This window comes from Chamaea fasciata, unplaced genomic scaffold (genome assembly GCF_029207755.1).
Source record: "Chamaea fasciata isolate MVZ Bird 193981 ecotype frontalis unplaced genomic scaffold, bChaFas1.0.hap1 SCAF_17, whole genome shotgun sequence".
Taxonomy (NCBI): domain Eukaryota; kingdom Metazoa; phylum Chordata; class Aves; order Passeriformes; family Sylviidae; genus Chamaea; species Chamaea fasciata.
This window is the reverse complement of record NW_027094102.1, coordinates 10,940,165-10,960,347: the sequence shown is the minus strand read 5'-3', so window position 1 is coordinate 10,960,347 and position 20,183 is coordinate 10,940,165. Positions and strand designations below refer to the sequence as shown.

Below are 20,183 nucleotides of genomic sequence, written 5' to 3'. Positions count from 1 at the left end.
AATAAATCCTGGGCTCCTGTTCTGAGCCAGGGAGAGCTGTGTAATGATCAATCACAAAAGCCCTTGGGGAAGGGAGAGATTAGCACTTTGATACTACTGAAGATGAATGAGTGAAATGAGTTTGATAAACTGGTGTTTTCCTCAGATAATTGCTCTGGAAGCTTTTTGAAGCTGCTTGGATTCCCCCCCCGCCCCTTTCTTTTTATGTCTGGGTAGGAGAGCAAGCCCTGCTTTTCCACCTGCACTGCTGGACAGGCTGCTGCACTGTTTTTAAATAGTTCACAGTGGATTTATGCCACATTTCATCACTGTAGAACATTATTGGTCGTGATTTAACCAAAGATCCAGGCTGGATTCCTGTTAGTCTTGGTCCAGCACCCAAGTCCCTGAGCAGAGCTCAGCTGAGCAGGACTGAGGGGGTGGGAAGGGGAGTTCTCGTGGGATATGGACACATTTCCTCAAGACTAAATCTTCAACAACTGCTCCTCTTCCTTCAGAAGTCACTAATGGTTGGTGCTCACCTTCAGCTCCCATCCACCTTTCTCAGGGCTTTTTATACCCAACACCAACCTCCTCTGCCTCCTCCTGGACCATATCTGTGCAGCAACCCCACAGGATCGGCCAAAGAGGAACTGCTCCTGAAGCTGTAACACAAAACTCCCCAGGTACATCCCTCCTCAGGCAAGGGGAAGATCCTGCTGCATTCACAGATGTGGTGCCATTTAACTTGTTCTCAAGCACTAATGAAAATGGAGCCAAGAGATTTTCCTATATTTTTATTGTTTTGCCAAATAAATGAGATTTAAATACAGAATTAAAAATTCATAAAAAAAGGTATTAAAAGCCATCCTTCAGGAGTGAGTTGCACATCACTGACTGAAAAATTTACACTTACTTTTTGATACAAAGATAGGAAAAAAATTTAAAAAGCATTTCCATCATTGGGAAAGAGCTGTTTCGGTTTTTTTGTTGTTGTTGTTTGTTTTTTGGGTTCTTTTTACGTTTCCTTTCATACTTAAACCTGATATTTGTCTCATGAGAATCTCCCATTAACCTTTTCACAGCACTGATTCACATTGTCTGGTGTTCAAAAAACCCCACTCATTTGTAGTTCACAGCAGCAGTGATGCAGTCTTGACCCCTCAATACATATGGACAGAATATTTAATAAACCAGCATATGAGGGGTGGAAAAATGCAGCATTGTGTGATTTGCAGAGTGCAATTCAGCTTGCAAAGGATCTTTGAGCTCATAGTGATACCTTTACGAGTTGGGTATTTCTCAGGGTATCACATCTCTGGCATTTGCTCTTTGCCATCTTTACCCCATCGCTGCCACAAAGAATTCCAGAAGGGATGCTGAATAGGTACCTTTGGTTTTTAAAGCCCCAACTGAAAGCAGCTTGATCTTTCCAGAGACAGAAATCACCCATTCTCGAGGAAAATAATCAGGCTCTTCCAGGCACAATTTCGGCCCTATAAAAGAGGCACCTCAGCAACAGTTGACAGCTGGGTCAGGGTTAGGAGTTTCTATTACAGGTTCTCAAGAAGACATCTGTGAAGGTGATCCAACCACAGTCAATGCATCTGCATCATCTCAACCAAAATGAATAGACAGACTCTCTAATATATGAATAATTGTAAGATATCTGCACCGCTCACACAGAATACACAAAGAGCTGGAAAGAATATGGCATGTGGCTCACCTGTTCCTCAAGGATCTTAACCACCAAGAGGATTTAACCACACAGACAGAACAATCACAGAGTGAAGCACCTTTACAACACAATCTAGGAGTTTGAGATAACAAGTAAGGAAAGCTACACTTCATCCTGGGGAAAAAAACAAGGAGAGGAGGGAAAATTCAGATTGCAATGGAAACAAACTTCTCTAGCAAAAGAAATAATACTGGAGATTGTCACTAGTGCAGCTGGGATTTGGCAAATGAAATACTTTGAGTACACACTTGCAGGGCAGCCCTTCTTCTGCCACGTGAATAAATATCCAACCGTGTTGAAAAACAGTATTTAGAGAAAGATGCTCAGATTTCCAGACAGGCTGAGTGCGTCACCCCTCACACTGCACAGTGGGGCCCCTCCCGTGAGGTATTTCAGCATCACCACCAAGGGAAGCAACACTTCTGCACTTTCTTCACAGGCACAGTCCTCTTGGAGCCGAGGTTGGGTGATGATGATGATGCAGCAGCAAGGTGTGGGTGTTCTGCTCTGCCTTCACCTGCCCAGCCCAAGTGCCCACGCTGTGCTGAGTGTGATGGAAAAGTGCAGCCAGGGCAGGGAGGACTCAGCTCAGTTCAGCCACCTCACATCTCAGGGGAGGTTTGTTGACTTCTGAAGAAACACATTCACACAGAATCTTCCACAAAGACGTTCAGTTCACGTGCCCAGCTCAGATTACCAACCTCACGTTAACTTCAGGATATTTCCTGTCTTGTCTGTTGATGTGCAGTTTGTCCATCTAAATAAATGCATGTTTTACCCTCATCAGTGGCAATTTGGGTTTGCATTACCAGCAGAGCTGCATGGGACAGGCATCTGGCCTTTTTGGAAACATCTTTTTTCATTCTTCAAAGAACATAACAGGAGCTTAATAGTGGATCATGAACTCTTGTGGTGACATGCCACGGGATGGACCAAAGGGATGTCTTTAGTACCACAGCAGCATTTGACTGTCTCCCCTCGAAAAGAAAGAGCAAATCCAGAACACACAAATACATTCCACCATATTCAAGACAATCTTTTTCTTCTTCTGTTCCATCTTTGCTGTACAACCACTGCAGCTCTGCCTTCAGGGTTTGTTTTGGGGGATATTTCGTTTAGGAACAGTCATCCCCCCTGCAAACTCTGCCACACAATGATAATTGCTGCTTGTTTCCACCACCCCTGTTAGCACAGAGGCTGTTGTGCTCTCACTGCCAGCTGCCATGGAAGCACTCAATAAAGGTGCTTTTCCTCCCAAGAAACAAGCAGTGTCTGCTCTGACACCACAACAGGAAAGTCTCTGTTTCCACAACTTCCAAAAACTGCGACCAAGTGCTTTGTTTTGCCCATATTTTCCTTAGAACATCCGAGGACAAGATGGGTTTTGCTTAATGATCCACTCGGCATGGGGGTTGATGTGGTACAAGTCCAAGAGGTAAGTGTCAGGGTCCAGGCAATGTTCACCTGTTAAAACAAGACATTCAGAAAAAAATATATATTTTTAATATCCTTAGTCCTTTAGCTGCTAGATTTGTTTTTTGTTTGCTTTTGCCCCCACCTAAAAACTAGGTTTTGTTCACATTCATTTCAATATGACAACCTTTCAGAAGCATTTCCACAAATCTGAGGTAATGGCTTTGAGAGAAAAGAGGGTAGATGTACATCAGTTATTGGGAAGAAATTCTTCAGTCTTGGGGTGGTGAGGGAATGGCAGAGTTGCCCAGAGAAGTTTTTTAACTACCTCCTAAAAGAAGCTGAACATAAAAACTGGATATCAGAGTCCTTATTTTCAGCCACCATTTGTACTTACCAATATTGCCTCCCACTTCATACAGGAGCAAGTTTGTGCACTCCGTGGAGTTGTTACTGCAGAAAGAAAAACATGCTGAAAGTTAAATCTCTGCAAAGACGGGTTGGGTAGTTTAGTAATATTCCTTCCAAAGGAATTGTTTGTGGTTCAGAGGCCAGCAATGATCAAAGAGGTCATTTTACAGAGACCTTGCTGATCCTCCTGCACAGTGCAGGAGACACAAAATTAGGGAAAAAAAAAAAAGCAAATAAGGGAAGCTATTGGTGAGACAGCGGCTGACCCATATCCAGCCAACTTCCCCTCCACCCTCCTTGTCTGGGGACCTCCTGGGACACAGGAGAGGCACTGCCACCTTACCCACTAACCACAGTCTGCAGGAGCTGTGACAGAGGGGGGCAGGAACCCTTCTGTTCCTTTTTTGGGTTAGTTCAGCAATTCGCCACAGGAGCACAGGAGGGAATTGCAGAGTTTATTTTAGGAAATCCCTACATTAACATAAGCATGCTGCAATTACTACTCCAGGCAGAGGATACAGGTGATGCTACAGCCTTTGCTTGTCAGGGTCAATGTTGCTGCCTTTTCCCTTCCCTTCAGCAAGGATTCTGGAGTTCACTTGGTGTCCAGCAGCCCAGAGGGGACTGCTGACCTCCCGACAGCCTGAGCACTGGGTGGAAGCACTCAGTGAGCTAAAATCTGCCTTCCCCATCCAGCAGCATTTCCTAGGCTTAGAACAGAGGAGCAGAGAACAATCTCTCCTCATGACTCACTGTGCTTCCACCTCACCTCTACCTCAAGACAGAAAACAGCAGCTAGACCACTTAGGGTTTGGGGTTTTTTTTCCTTTTGAAGCAGAGAAAAAGCCATTTACCACTTGAGGAGGCTGACAGTGTTAACAATATTCCAGCCATTCTGGCACAGGTTCTTCTGAAACTGCCTCAAGACATCAGCAACCCTGGTTGCATTGTTCAAGTGCACCTCCAGAGAGTCCTTCAGGAGGAGTGAAGCGTGGACCTTCACAATCTTGGAAGGCTGAACAAGGCAGGCAAAAAGAAAAAAGTGCTTAGAGAAAGACTCATCAGTCAAAATATTAATTTTCAAAATAGACTGGAGAGTGTGAAGAATTAAACCTGTCCAGACAGCTGCTCAGAGGATTTAGGCTTGTTTCTTACACACACAGTACAGGTTGAAAGCTTACGGAAGCACCAAGGTGAGCATTACGAATAAATCATAAATGTTCTGGTGTTGAGGCCGCAAGAGGAGCTCTGTGCTCTCCATCAGCGTGTGCTGGTGCTCTCTGCTGTTCAAACACAGCACTGACACAAGCTGGGGTGAAAACCGGGTTTGTCAGAAGAAATTCTGACAAACTGTTTTGCACAAGTGTGAATGACTCCTCTGACATTCATTGAAATTACTCGGGAAGGAATTTCGAGGTCTGGGTTTCAGGCTACTGAATTCCAGAAAGGTCCTTTCCAAAGAAAGGAAGCACCAAGTGATGTGACATCTTAACTCTCGTTACGGAGCAAGACAAAAATTAGGCAATAGCCTGAACTTATGCTTTGAAAAACGAAAATAAGTCTGCCTTTATAACACAGACATAGCTGCACAACACATGGGACACTCAGAGCCATAAGATTTCTGCTCTTCTATAGGGAAAAACAATTTCTGCTCCTGATCTTTTCCCTGCTTTTAACCAAGTGTTTTGTAGCCTGAAATGTATTTTGTTCTCTTGCTGTTGCAAGAGTGCTCTGCACTTTCTGCCACAACCTGGCCAAAAGCATCTGGGAAACTGTTCCTCATTATCCTGCTTTATTTTGGTCACTCCGGCTCTTTTCAAGAATATCAGCCCTTTCATCTGCCTGAGTCCTCAGGAAAATATTTGACACTGCCACAAAGGGTTTTGTTTTGGGGTGTTTTTTGGGGTTTTTTTTTTTGTTGTTGTTTTTTTTTTTTCCAAGTCCTAACTCACCTCTCCCTGGTTCTTTTCCACCTTGTCTTTATCAGCGTGAATCTTCCGCAACAAGTTTTTAATTCTCTTGTCACAGAACTGGTACCTTTTGTTGTTGCTCTCATTCAGCTTTCTCACTTGAGCTACCAGAAAAGAGGAGACCTGGGCAGGGGAGAAGGGTGAAAACAGGAATTAAATCAAGAAAAGATAAGGTTTAGCAACCTGATCATCACTTTAGCTCCTTAAATAGACAAAAAATGTCTGTCTACCTTGAGGACAGGTAGCCTTGGAATTCATCAGATGTTTTGCTCACAGCTGTTTAATTCCTCTGAAATTTCCAAGGCTATCCCTTCCTTATCCCAGTTCTAACAAGACCAAGGCACTGCTACACCACATCACAGAACTGCTGTGGAACTCACTGTCCAGAGCAGATCCTGGTAATGGATCATCATCCGCACCACGTCCGCCGCCCCCTCCGCCAGCTGCTTCTCCTTCCCCTCAGGGATCTTGTTTGGCAGCCCCTTGTGCATGAAGAGGTTTGGGGCCATGACTGTGGAAACGTTCCAGAGGTTCATTTTGTTGTTGTTTTCCCTGGCAACCACCTTGCTGAGAAACTCAAGAAGGGCCTGAGAAGAGGGAAAGAGACGTAAGCCATCTAACAGTAATGCTCAAAAAACTACCATGGCAGTTGCTGGAGAGATCATTAATTAGCACTGCTTCTTGATCTAGATCAGCAAATCCCATTTCTCCAGTCAGGAAGTAGAGTCACCAATTTCTAATGCTAGGATAGCAACAAATAACAACACCAAGAGAGGTTTATCCAGTATTCACGAATCAGGAAAAACAATCTGTGTGGGAAACAGATGAGTTTTTACTCCTTGGCAGGTGGTAATTTACAAAGTTTAGCTGCAAAAGTTTCTGAATCCAAAGATGAATCTGCCCTTTCCTCCAGTGTCCCCTCAAAGCCATTCCCAGATGGGGAAAAAGAAACCCTTTTGGATTATTTCTTTCACCTCACACCTCTACCAGAGCCATGACAGATCATCTTTGACTGAATTATATATTCCAGTGCTCTAAACGAAGTGTGCAGGGTGCTAAGTGAGCCTGACCTTTAATACCTGAGAGCTGAACTACTCAGGAGGAAAAAAAAGGCAGCAAGAACCACCACAGCTCTTATAAAGCACAGAAAGGCAGAGGTGGTGTCTATTTAAAAGCCTTCTAGCTGTGGCACTTGGGGATATGGCTTAGTGGTGGCCTTGGAAATGCTGGGGGAATGGTTGGACTCAATGATTTTAAGGTTTTTTCTTCAATTTAAACAATTCTGTGATTCTATGTTTCACCGGCTAAATCAAAAGCAAGCAGTTACCTTCAGAGTGTTCCTGTTGGACTCTGGCAGAATCAGAATCAGGAGGTTTAGAGCTTGCAACCTTTGTTTCAGGTCTGGAATATCTAGAAGGAGAGTAACAACAGAGGATTCAGGTTTCTGACCCTTCTTTTTGAGCACAGGAATCCTCCAAGGAATAAGACAATTACTTATTGAATGGCTAGTCATCTAGAATTTGAGAGCTTATTTCACAGAAGTAAATCAAACTCATACTGTTCTCAAGAAGGGAGCTACCCATGTTTTAGAAGACTGACTCATTTCCTTTAGAGTGCACAATCAACCAGCAACCCTGATGATGTCCTTGAAGGGCAGCAAAAGAACCCACAGTTCCTCTTTTTTTTGAACAAAGAACTTGTGCACTCAGTCAGCTTAACACATCTAAACTACCTACTGAGGCACCAACCTCAAAGAAATGTGCTTGCAGAACAGCACATTGCCAGCAGACTGTGTGCCCTGGCCAGTTTCCACAGCTCAGTCTGGGTGTCTTTATTGATCAATTTGTCCTAATTGGTGGCAGCAACCTTGCAGGCTCAAGTGACACAAAACTGAAGACCCCAGTGTTGGAACCCCGGGCACTGAGATTTTTAGACTTTCTGTGCTGACAGGCACTGACCTCCAAGCAAACGCTGCATTTGACCTGAGGCCTTGGAAAAGGCTTCCAAAATTGACTGATAGCACTGGAATTATGGGTGCGTCATTTGAATAGAAGTGTGTAGTATCACAGGGTGGGAAAAGTGAGAGTTTAAGGTTTTAGAATATAGTAATACATATAAAGCAAGATGGAGGTTTAAGGGCAGAGGCTGAGTCCTTCCTTTTCACCTTCTTCCTCATGGGTTTGGGTGGTGTTTTGTAATTGGGTAGAAAAGTCCACACTGCGGGCCAAGGGTGTTTGGTTATTGGGTTAAATGTAAAAATAATTCAGGTGTCCTTTCATAATGGGACAGTTTGTGCTTAAAAGCCCTTGTAAAGAAAGAGATAGGAGCCATTTTCTACTTTGTTAGCTAGAACTCACAGCTTGTGAGACCGTACCACAGATAAGAATTAATAAACATCTGAGTCTGAACATGAAAAGTGTCTCTCAAGCATTTAATCCCAGCTCTAACAGAAAAGAAGAGAACAAACCCACACCCCAGGACAGTGCCTCTACAGAAAGACACATTCAGCCAAGCACCAGCAGCTCCAACCCTCGGCCGTGCTGCATTCCCATCGGATCCACAGGCTCCCAACACACCTGGCAGGAGAGCTGCGGGGCTTTGCACAACCCCAGCTGGTGCTGGGCTGGGCAGGGCAGGGCAGGCACTCACTCTGAACAGCAGCAAAGGCAGGCAGGTACTCTGCTGTCAGCAGCGGGGCCGGCAGCTCTCGGATGAATCTCTTCAGCAGCCCCGACACGTCGTTCTGGTGAACCTCATCCCAGCGGAACAGCCCACTGTAGAAGTCCCTTTCCAGCTTCTGTTCCAGGCTCTATGAAAGAGATGGAATTTATCACATGCTTTACAGAATCACAGAATGATTAGGTTGGAAGAGACCTCCAGGATCATCAAGTTCAACCCAGCCCTAACACCTCAACTAAACCCTGGCACTGAGTGCCACATCCAGTCTTTTTGTAAACACATCCAGGGATGGTGACTCCACCACCTCACCAGGCAGACCATTCCAGTACTTTATCACCCTTTCTGTGAAAAATGTCTTCCTAATATCCAACCTATATTTCCCTTGGTACAGCTTGAGGCTGTCCTCTCATTCCGTCAGTTGTTGCCTGGAGAAAGACCAACCCCACCTGAGCACAGCCACCTTTCAGGGAGTTATAGGGAGTGATAAGGTCACCTCCAAGTCTCCTTTTCTCCAGGATAAACAACCCCAGCTCCCTCAGTCATTCCTCACAGGGTTTGTGTTCCCTGCCCCTCACCAGCCTTGATGCCTCCTCTGGATGCGCTCAAGTGTCTCAACGTCCTTCATAAACTCAGGGCCCAGACCTGGACACAGCACTCAATGTCCTTCCTAAACTGAGGGGCCAGAACTGAACACAATACTCAAGGTGTGGCAAGCATTTAACAAGCAAATGTAAGAGAAAGTTTATAGCTGAGCACTGGGAGGGCAAGACATCAAAGTCAAAGTGGTGCAGAGAGCCTCAGCACACACTCCAGGATTTCCCAGCAATGGATGTTTCTGGTTGTACTGGGAAGGGGACGAGATGATTCAGGTTATTCAAACACTTGCTTCAGTAAATGCTTTCTGATCACCCCTGACACTTCCAAACAAGGCTAAAGGGCTCATACCTTAATTCGGGTCTGGGACCCAGAAACTCTCAGGATGCCCTCTGTTTCAAGTCCTCTCTTCTCCAGGCAGGACAGCAGCTGTTAAAGGGGGAAACAGAAAGCTCTTAGGCACAGAGGATGAGGAGTCAGCCTGTCCTTATCTCAGACTCCTGGCTCTGAGGACCAGAGGTGTGAATGAAACCAGTAGAGAACTTACTGCCTGGAGTAGCAGAGGGACCTTGGTGTTGGGGAGCAGTTTTTGGTCATTTTCCAACAGGGTATTGAGTGGAACTCCAAAGAGTCTTTTCTCTGCAACAGAAACAACATTTCCAAGTCTGTATCACCTCTAATAGAGGTGTAAGGGATATATCCCCTGCTAAGATGGCACTTTTGTAAACACAGATACTGGAGAGAGGAATAGTTAAACAGGACAATTGCAGCCAGACATAAATGTGGTAGTAGGTTTTGATGTCATGATCCACTAACTTCCAGGAGAAATCCAAGGAAAACACACTTGTCAAAAGGTTTCTCATCAAAGACCCTCTGTTCCAACATTTGAAATACAACTGATGAGTATATGATGAGAAGATGAGTGGAAAAAAAAAAAGGCACAAAAATGAGTACAACTAACCAGTTGTTTTCAGTTTTGCTGCTTTGTTTCTCTTCAGCTCAAAGCCCAGGATATCACAGAGAGCTGTCAGTTCAATGAGGGCCAGTGTGGGGATCTTCTTCATGTCCTGAGCTGACAGATCTCCAATCCTGGTCACTCCTAGTCTGCCCTTCGGGATCTTAAATCTCTAAGGGAAACACACACAAAAGGTTCAGCTCAAGTTATCACTATTAATTCCATTAGTGAAAATTTTTTGCTGTAGTTTTATTATTTTTTATTATAACCAGGCATCTGTTCTTCCTGCTGTGTTCAAGACCAGACATATGCCCAAAACTACTCCTACTCAACCACCAGCTGAATAAATATTTTCCCTTTTCAATATTGCTCTTTAATCATACTGGAGATGCCAGTTTTTCCAAGTTAAAGGCAGCATGATTCCCACCCTAATCTACTTGAACTTTGGAAGCAGCCCAGTTCATTTGCAGAGAGGAGAAAACTTTAGAATTATGAGTGAGAAAGTGCAGTTAGTTGCTCTCCTCTTTTCAGCAAAAACAGCATGGATGTCTGTCAAAATAGGGAGTTTTAGATAAAAGTCTTCTTTCTTTTGATCCTCCCCTGCAGAGTGTCTAACCTTGCCCAACGTTGCAAAGAAAACAGCACATCACACCCCAAAATACCACCAAACACAGACCCATTGCAACACTACCCACAGGCATGAATGGATTTCGGTGTCTTGTACCACCTTGACAAGACAAGAGTAATAAATTCTAACAAGAAAAATTCTTCCAGTGCTTACAGTCAGAGCATTTCCATCCTTTAGCTTCCTGGATTCAGACAGGAATGATCCCTTGAGCAGGACAGCTGCTTGCTCCGAGTAGGCAACATCCATGTTGAACACCTCCTCTTTCCCAGGGTTTCGAACTGTGCAGGAATAATCCTGGGTTTCTGCTGCAGAGGAGAAATTGTCTTGAGTTTCTGCAAGCCACGAGGGTGAGGCTCAGAAAGCAAATGTGCTAAAAATGCTAAAAATTGAGATAGGTTTGGTATCACTGCTTTTAAAAATCCTGCAGTAAACACATGAGAAGAGTGTCCCCGTAGCACGGAGTGATCCGTAGGGTAGGAGTCTTCCCTGTAAGGGTGGTCAAGCATTGGAACATTGGAACAGGCTGCCAAGGGAAGTGGTGGAGTCACCCTCCCTGGAAGTGTTCAAAAAGTCACGCAGATGTGGCACCAGGGGACACAGTTTAGTGGCGAACACACTGGTGCTGAGTTAGTGGTTGGAGTTGTGATTTTAGAGATCTTTTCCGAGTTTAATGATTCCATGATCAGTACGAAGTCACAACTTTATGGCTAAAATTACCAGGTCACTGGTAAGACAAGACCACAGCCTCAAATTAAATGACACACCTATGGCTAAACATCTCTTTACACAACTGCTCATGGCATTTATAAGGTTTCACTGTATGATCTTTACTAGACTGATTTTATTTTCACCTTTCAGTTGCTTTACCAAGAACTTACAATGATCAGCTTGAGTGACAATTCTAACAACACTGGAGCCTGGAAACGTTTATTAATCCACAGATGTGAATTATCATGTACAGAAACCCACACCCCAACACAAACAAGGTCAGTGTTTCAGAACCTGTATATACTTAAATGTGTGTGACTTTCCTTCCAGTTCCAGCCCTACTTCAGATCCTACTCTGCATTTAAAAACAGAAGAAGAAGTTCCCCTTACTTCTCTGGGTGTTTGAAGTCCGTAGATTGTGCCACAGGGGATCTGGGCTGGACTCTTCTTTCTCTGCTGCTGTGTCCTGAAAAATAAGAAAGAAGCTGTTTTAGCCACAACCAAAAGAGCAGAACCGCAGGAAAACAGATGAAAAGACAGTGGATGTGAATTATTTATCAAGAAAAAAATATCTAAATAAACCAACAAAACCTCTCCCCCCAAAAACAGGCAGTGTTCGTCTTTCTCCAGGATTTCCACCTCCACAAGGTCAGCTTATCAGAACTGAGTTTGGTAAGTTTTGTTTAACGGTGATTTAACATGTCACTGGAACAAAGAAAACACAAGAGGGCTCCAAACAATGCCAGTGCACCACAAGGCTGCTATGCTGTCTGCACCACACAGAAGCATTCCAGCAGGAATGTTATTCCAGCCTGGGAAGGCCATGGACCTGCAGGTTTTCTAGTAACTCCTCAACACCACAACCAGGATTTCTCCAGCCTCATCTTCCTGTCTGTTGAAAAGATGAAGCCATAATAGGAGCCCCAGGCCCAGAAAGCCAAGCCAGCTCCCAAGAAGCTTTTTCAGGAGCTCCCAGTTATGAGTTTTTTTATCTTTTCTTCTGTTAGAGCTGGGATTAAATGCTTGGGAGATGCAGTTTCGTGTTCGGACTCAGTTGTTTATTAATTCTTACCTACAGTACAGTCTCACAAATTGTGAGTTCTAGCTAACAAGGAAAAAAATACCTCTGTCTCAAACTCTTTCCAAGGTCTTTTAAGCACTAGTTGTCCAATTATGAGATGACACCTATATTATTTATACTTTTAACCCAATATCCAAACACCCGTGGTCTGCAATGCGGACCTTTTCACCCAATTACAAACCACCACCCAAACCCATGAAGAAGAAGGTGAAAGAAGAAGAAGGTAAAAAAAGAACTTAGCCTATGGCCTAAATCCTCCATCTTGCTTTATATATATCACTATATTCTAAAACCTTAAACTCTTAACTTTTTCCACCCTGTGATACTACACACACCTATTTAAACTACACCCCCACAACCCCAGTGCTATCACTCAATTTTGGAAGCCTTTTCCACAGCCTCAGGTCAAATGTAGTTTGGCCAAGTGATCCTTTCTTGAGGGTCAGGGCCTGTTAGAACAGAAAACCTCAAATTCTCAGCTCCCAGGGTTCCAACACCCAACAGCCCAACCCACCTCCGAGCCGGCCACTCCGAAGATGTCGCGGACGTCTCGCACGGGGTGTTTGTTCCTCCTGCGGCGGGAGCGTGAGTACGTGTCCAGCCGGCGCTGCACGGCCGCCGCCTGCGTCCTGGTCAGCGTGGACAGCAGCACCAGGTTGTCCTTGTCTGAGCCTGCGTCCCCCAGGAGCTCAGACAGCCCCGCATCCTGCAGCCATTCAGCTTCGGCTTCTCCCTCTGTCAAGGGGGCATAGAATCACAGAATCATTAGGTTGGAAGAGACCTCCAGGATCATCAAGTTCAACCCACCCATAACTCCTCAACTAAGCCATGGCACCCAGTGCCACATCCAGTCTTTCTTTAAACACAACCAGGGATGGTGACTCCACCACCTCCCCAGGCAGACCATTCCAGTACTTTATCACCCTTTCTGTAAAAAACTTTTTCCTGATATCCAGCCTATATTTCCCTTGGTACAGCTTGAGGCTGTCCTCTCATTCCGTCAGTTGTTGCCTGGAGAAAGACCAACCCCACGTGAGCACAGCCAGCTTTCAGGGAGTTGTGGAGAGTGATAAGGTCACCCCTGAGTCTCCTTTTCTCCAGGCTAAACAACCCCAGCTCCCTCAGTCGTTCCTCACAGGGTTTGTGTTCCAAGCCCCTCACCAGCCTCGTGGCCTCCTCTGGACGCACTCAAGCATCTCAGTGTCCTTCCTAAACTGAGGGGCCAGAGCTGGACACAGCACTCAATGTCCTTCCTAAACTGAAGGCAGAGTGAGCAGAGAGCAGCAATCTGGGTGCTTGCAATGCTTCAGAGGCACAAAGCAGGAGCCTGGGTCATTCCCTGTCTGGGCTGGCAATGGGACATTGCTGGCAGGGAGCCACAGCTTTGTGCTGAAGCCATGGCTGTGGTCAGAATCTGAGCCCTAATCCTAAGTGCCCAGCTGGTATGGGGGGACACCAGAGAACACACAGCTCGTTGGGCAGGTGTAGCTGCTCACACAGGTCTCATTGCTCATTCCAGGTGAGGAGAAAGGAGAAGAACGAACTGTGGAGGTAGAGATACTCCCAGGAGAACAGGCTCGCAGAGAAGCTGGGCAGAAGAGGGCACAAGTGTGACTCTGGGGGGTATCTACGCAAGGATTGTGACAGGATATGGGAGTGAAGTCAGGTGGACTTGATAAATCTGCTTTTCCATGGACTGCCTGTGCAAAGGGGAGCTCTGGCAGCAGCACACAGCCCCCCCAGAAGGAATGGCAGGGCTTCCTTAGATCTCACCTGATCTTTAACAGCTTTGAGAATGGACAAAAGGTCTGTGAGGAGCCACAGCACACAACACTGCATATTTGGCTTTTGTACTTTTCCAAATGACTTGGTTGCTTCTTTTACTTTTTATTTTTTAATCTATATGTATGCTTAGATATAAAAATTTTTTTTTTAAATATCCAGTTCCTAATCTGGTAGGTTCAAGTGTATTTTACTTAATATACTTGCTGAACTATCTGTGTGTATCACCCCTACTCTTTAATTTTTTAAGTGGATTGGTATCCATACACTCAGCTAAAGCAAAAATGTTATTTTTACCCTCTGCATTCATTTTATGCCTGGGTCTATTCAAAATATCATTAAAATTAAAGACCATTCCAGTTCCAGAAGGAAGTGTGAGAAGCCTGGAGACAGTACAGCAGCATAACTCAAGCAAACTCAATTCTACTTCATTCTTCAATACATATAAAGTTGCACTTCAAACACAAAAGATTTTTTTTTCGTATGGGACACACTCATAAGGAAGTGCAAGTGAGAAAGTGCCCTGAGCAAGGCAGCTACTTGAAATCCAAAGAGGAAAGAAACAATTTAGCAGGTGACTTCAACTTTAACATAGCAAACACCACAAAGCCTTTATCTTTCCAATTCCATCTACCGCATTCATTCACTGCAGGCAGCTCCAGTACAGCCCTGCCAAAGGTTAAACTGGGAAAAAGAAATTCACAACTCAACTGAGCACAGAGCAGCTCATTCCCACTCTCCCTGTCCTGTACAAACTCCTAGCTCCTCAGTTATCACAGCTGCTCAGGCCAAGTGTTATTATTGCAGCATCAATAAAAAGCAGCCATGCAGCTCCCCTTGAGAGATTAAATAATTTAATTTTTCTGGAGAAACCTCATGTTCATGCACAACACATGTTGTGACACAATTAAAACTCAGTCTTCAGAGCACGGTCTTTGTGATTTTAGATGCCATAATGAAACAGAACTTTTTCCACCATCACACCACAATAAATTGAGCTGAACTTGAAGTCAAGTATTTCCCTAAGTGAATCTTCCAGGAAATTGTCTGGTTTTCCTACACATCCCTAAGTTTTGGTCTTTTCCCATGTCTGGTTTACAGAAGTCAGCAGGTAACAGCATCCCCTGGGCACAGCCAGTTGTGGTCCCACTCACAGCTCCTCACCAAACAACTTCTTGTCCTACATCCACGGCTTCACAGCAGAACAACACACGAAAAGCCTCTGGTTTATTTTGCCTTTGGGAACTGGAGGAAGTGAAGTGTATTGCTTGCAAATTTTGAAAATAGCCAATTCCAGTCATAACAGGAAACTGATCTTATACACAGCACCACAGAGCAGCCCCTCCATCGGACATCCGTGTGAGCCTGCTGCCACATCTGATGCCAAAGCACCAGGTTGTAAAACCTCTATTTACTATTTTGGCCCACTTGTGCTTGCCAGTAGCACAAAAGGAAACCAGCAAAATGGGATATTTCTGGGTAAAAGGGAAAAATTGGAGAGAAACAGGTCAGAAGAGGGAGATCCACAGGAGAGGAGGTGCAGGTTTAAGCCTGGAGAGCTGCTAAGATTTGCCTCGTGAGCTCCAGGCAAGCAGCATTTCAAGGGGGCACAATCAGGAATGATTTTTGCATTCCACACCAGTTCCACAAATTTACTTGAAACATACCCTAGTCAAAAATAGCGCTCACAATAAAGTATTCACTTTCCAAATATTTAAAGGACAGCTACAGCATCCTACATTTTCAGACTAAACATTGAGCACAACTTCCTATCTAATTTTTGAAGGTGAAGAATCACCCTTTGCAGACAGTTCTCAGCCATGGTTCCGTGCTGTAAGGTCACAAACAGGTGTTTTAGTGGCAATGCCCGTGTCCCCAGCTGGCTGTGCTGTCAGACCTGCACAGAGCTGGGCAAACAGTGACAAAGACAGCACAACTCTGCATTCCAGGAAAAAGCTACTTCCTGCTCCCCCCAACTGTTAGCGAGGCCGTGAATACCCTCAGCACCTTCCAGCTGCCCCAGATGTGCAGTGACACCTCCCACTGCCACCAGGTCACCAGCAGCTCCCCAGGACACCACCCCTCACCCAGGGCTGGCACAGGAGCCCAGTGCTCCCAGCTGGGTCAGCATTTTTGCAATGCCTTATCTCCACACAGCCTCCCCACTGTCCCTGAGCCCTGGTTATCACCAGCCATCTCCCAGGCTGGCTCCAGACAGGGCTGCCCAATCCTCAGTTCCCCAGATCTGTGCAAAGAGTGACGGTGCCTCTGGCTCTGAGGAGCCCCACAGCCTCCATGCTCCAAGCAGGAGCTGCAGGGATGTGAAAGGCAAACCCTGCACACCACCCAAAGCCTCCCCACTCCCTGCACAAGGTTTATTTACCTAAGCTCCTTCAGAGAAGGCATCAGGAGCCCGAGCCTGCCCCACCTCCGTCCCCAGGCTGCTGGGAAGGCTTTGCTACTTGGAGCATCATTTCAAGCCTGTCTGGTTTCAATGGCCAATTAAGCACCCAGCTCCTGCCTGCTAGATTAAGCTACAGCATTAAAAGACACTTTTCCCCCTATCCCTGCTTATACACAGTAATCAAATTGCCTCCAGCATATCAGTCTTTAGGATATCCCAGACAGTCTTTCATCTCATGGGATGGTCTCTTTTCCAGTCTCCTTCCTGGTGCACTCGTTTTCTGAATCACTTTGCATCTCTTCCAGTTCTAAAAATGAAACTCGTGTCCTTTATGAAGGGACATTAACAGCAGACCTTCATGTTTCCCATGTCCTGCCCACGATGGCAGACAGGGACAATGACATTCCCACCCTGCTTCTCCAGAGCCTCTCTATGCCTCCATAGAGCTATTGGCCCTTCCCCAGCGCAGCAGCACGTTGGGACTGTCACACAAACATTTCCCCAGGACACAGATCCTTCTCAATGTCAGGCAGCACAGCAGCTGTGCAGGCTGCAAACCTGTGCTCAAGGGGGTGTACAGCCAACCACCTCCATCTCTTCAAAACAGACCCAGGAAAGGTGTGAGCCCCACCTGCGGGATCACTGGGTGTTTATCAGCCCTCAACACCCCTCCAGCATCCCAGGGTGTTGTACTTCCCACGGCTAAAGGGACTGCTCATCAGGAGCTGCAGTGACAGGGCAAGGAGTGGTGAGCTCACACTGAAAGAGGAGAAAGTTGTGTGAGATATTGGGAAGAAATCCTTCCCTGTGAGGGTGGGCAGGCCCTGGCACAGGGTGCCCAGAGAAGCTGTGGCTGCCCCTGGGTCCCTGGAAGTGTCCAAGGCCAGGCTGGACAGGGCTTGGAGCAACCTGGGAGAGTGCAAGGTGTTCCTGCCCATGGCAGGGTTTGGCACTGGATGAGTTTTAAAGTCCCTTCCAACCCAAACCCTTCTGTGATTCTATGATTTTACAGAAGGAAAACATACTCCCAAAGTTTTGGAATAACTGGCCCAGGTTCCAATTGTTCCAAAACGCTGAATAACCTCCATGCTACAGAAAGTGAAACACCCCATACACGTTTCTTCCAAGGAAAGAAAAAAGGATGTGCAGGAAAAATCTTGTGTGGATGGACTCAAGGCTTTCTGGGTGTTTACTGTGGTTTCTTGAACAGGGAATTTGAGAGGGAACAGTCTGCCTTCCACAGAAGCAGCTCCATAAAAGCCACTCTGATGAAACTCAGAACCATGCACACAAACCAGGCTTCCCAAATAGCCCCAGCTCCCACAGAGTGTTCACCACACAGCACCTGAACTGGCACGGAGAGCCCCCACCCTTGGTGGGGCCGCCTGAAAAACCTGGAGCCTTGAACATGCTCCTGGGGCTGGCCTTTGCAGTTCAGCTTTGCTTCAGAAGCCGAAACCAGGCCAGGCCAACCCTCCCCTTCTGCAGGGCATTATCCACCACCCAATTAAAATAATATCTCTACCCCTGATTGACTGATAATATTCTAACCATACTCCAACGTGCTTCTGAATCGTTTAGGTGCATAAGCAAATCTTCTCTCTCAGATGTTCACATTCCTCCCCTCACTCCCAACATTTTTGGCAACCTACCCTCCTGTGTTTTGACATCTGCAAGGCTGCATTCCTCCTGCTCGGCCTCAGCGCTCTGCTTAATGTTCTCCACTTCCAGCCAAAAACTGTCCATTGACAAGTTGTCCAAAGCCTCTCCCCTGGAATTCGTGCCCTCTGACACCGGGGATGCCACAGGACTCTTTGGAGGAAGCTGGTTCATTTTCCAAGGGCAATGTCTGGTGCTGAGAGAGGAAGAGATAAGGAAAGAGAGATTAAGCTCCACGTATTACACACGGCATTGGTGTCCAGGCTCCACTGATTAATGACTGCAGCAAAGCCAAACAGAGGTAAATGCTGAACTTCCTTTGCTAGTGTTTAGCCATAGAGACAAGGCTGGGACTAAATCCCCTGGAGAATGGGGAAAACTGCTGTCCAAACGTGTGAGAGGACCCAGGATCAACAGAGTCTTTTCAGTACTGTCCCTCCAGTGACCTCCAGCACACCACCTACCACCCCACACTCATTCCAGGAGTTCCCTGCAAGTTTGCACAGGCACCCTCTGCATTCACAGCCACCCAGGATGTTCCAGGCTCAGTGCATGTGTGCTCCAGGACCTGGTACAGGGAGCAGCCCGGCAGCTCCCACCACAGCAGCCCCAACCCAGCAGGTTTGGGCTCCCCATGCAAAAACCAGCACATCTCCATCCCCTTCATCCCCATGAACACTTCAGCTCATGCCACAAATAACTCACAAAACTACATCCTTACACATATAGCATTCACCTTAATATTTGCAAAAGTCAACTTTATAACATACATTTATAACACACTATATTAATACAACACGACTTTCTAACATAACACATATAGTATTCATTTCAATATTTGCAAAAAGCCAGTCATATAATATGTATTTATAACAGGGCTGAGGCCCCCTCTGCCTGCCCAGACCAGATTTTTCAGCTGTGAAACAACACGAGGTGTCCTGGGAAACCCAAGCACACGGAATTTTCTTACCACCCTGCTGATTCATTCACGCACAGCTGAAGTCTCAGACTGGCCTCGTTCAGCTTTCAGCCCCTGTGCTGTGAGCTTCTCATCACTTCATAAAACATTGCCTCTCCTAAAATGGGCTATAATTGTCTTCAAAGAGTTCCAAGCCATTTAAGCCCTGCTATACATATTTTTCAAAGACTTACAAAGAAATGGGATAAGTGGAACATACTTATGAGAGCACCTCAATGGTTCCACTGATGAATACAAAAATTAAAGAGATGGCACATTACTCCAGCTGTGGGTGGTTTGAACAACACCCACGAACAGCCATGACCACCAAACACAGACCAAAATTCCTTTCTAGTTTCATTAAAAAAAAAAAATCAAGTCTAAATCTTACACCTTGAAAACCATGACAACAAAACACCCATTAAATGCTATTTAGCCTCCTAGCTCTTGGAGCCAAAAGTTACAGATGGCAAAATATCTGGAAAGTTTTAGCCAGAAAGTCATTATTAGCAGTTCTAGCACTAACTTGCTTCAGTTAGGAGAAGCTTTTCAAGTCATAGTGGGCTAAATTTGAAACTCTAACGACTAAGAGACAATGTTGTAGGCCATTCTGCACTTGTTTTTACACACGTGCACACATATCATGCTCACACCTTGCTCTGGCACACACAGGCAGCCCCTCCTGGAGATCAGAACCACAGCAATTACCACCACTCCAGGAACATCTGGAGACAGCCACAGCATTTATAACAAGAATTAAAGGGGTTTGTTTGTTTGTTTTACAGGAAGACAAAAGTGAAAGACTGACTTGAGCTATTCTGCCAGCCGGCAGGCAGGAACAGAGGTGATCTGCTTTCCTATTTCTGGATATCCAAATAACACTCAAGATACCGATTTATAGCCTGGTAGAACACTTAAATAGTCAATACAAGATTTTTTTTTACCTGCACAGTTCATCTCCAACTCTCTCAGTTCCATTGCAGCTACTAACTCAATTTTTTATCTTCTCAATGTTTTACTTCTATCTTTACCCATTAAGAGTTAAAAAGTTAGATTGCATCCCTCACCTTAAATCGTCTTCAGTACTCCCCATTTTCTCACATTTTCTACCAACCATAAGACTAGATTTAAACAAAGATACCTTGCTAGCATCAAAAAACACTGTTCAACACCTTGCTAGGATTCTATTATGAGCCAGAACTCAACAGAACTCATCACTTGCAA

The 20,183-nt window shown here is 45.5% G+C and overlaps 1 protein-coding gene across 2 annotated transcripts in view; it reads right to left on the bottom strand.

Moving 5' to 3' along the window:
• Positions 1-761: 761 nt before the first annotated feature.
• The window catches only part of ARHGAP40 (Rho GTPase activating protein 40), a 39,099-nt gene continuing 19,677 nt past the window's right edge, over positions 762-20,183 (bottom strand). For both annotated transcript variants that reach the window (XM_066199001.1, XM_066199000.1), the window contains exons 2-15: positions 17,995-18,197; positions 12,671-12,891; positions 11,466-11,541; positions 10,521-10,672; positions 9,746-9,911; positions 9,332-9,423; positions 9,136-9,213; positions 8,161-8,320; positions 6,839-6,921; positions 5,892-6,098; positions 5,494-5,634; positions 4,396-4,556; positions 3,528-3,583; positions 762-3,181 (exon numbers count right to left, since the gene is read on the bottom strand). In XM_066199001.1, coding sequence (XP_066055098.1) covers positions 3,075-3,181; positions 3,528-3,583; positions 4,396-4,556; positions 5,494-5,634; positions 5,892-6,098; positions 6,839-6,921; positions 8,161-8,320; positions 9,136-9,213; positions 9,332-9,423; positions 9,746-9,911; positions 10,521-10,672; positions 11,466-11,541; positions 12,671-12,891; positions 17,995-18,175 — 1,881 coding nt within the window. In that variant the 5' untranslated portion in view covers positions 18,176-18,197 and the 3' untranslated portion in view covers positions 762-3,074. The remainder of the gene's footprint in view (positions 3,182-3,527; positions 3,584-4,395; positions 4,557-5,493; positions 5,635-5,891; positions 6,099-6,838; positions 6,922-8,160; positions 8,321-9,135; positions 9,214-9,331; positions 9,424-9,745; positions 9,912-10,520; positions 10,673-11,465; positions 11,542-12,670; positions 12,892-17,994; positions 18,198-20,183) is intronic.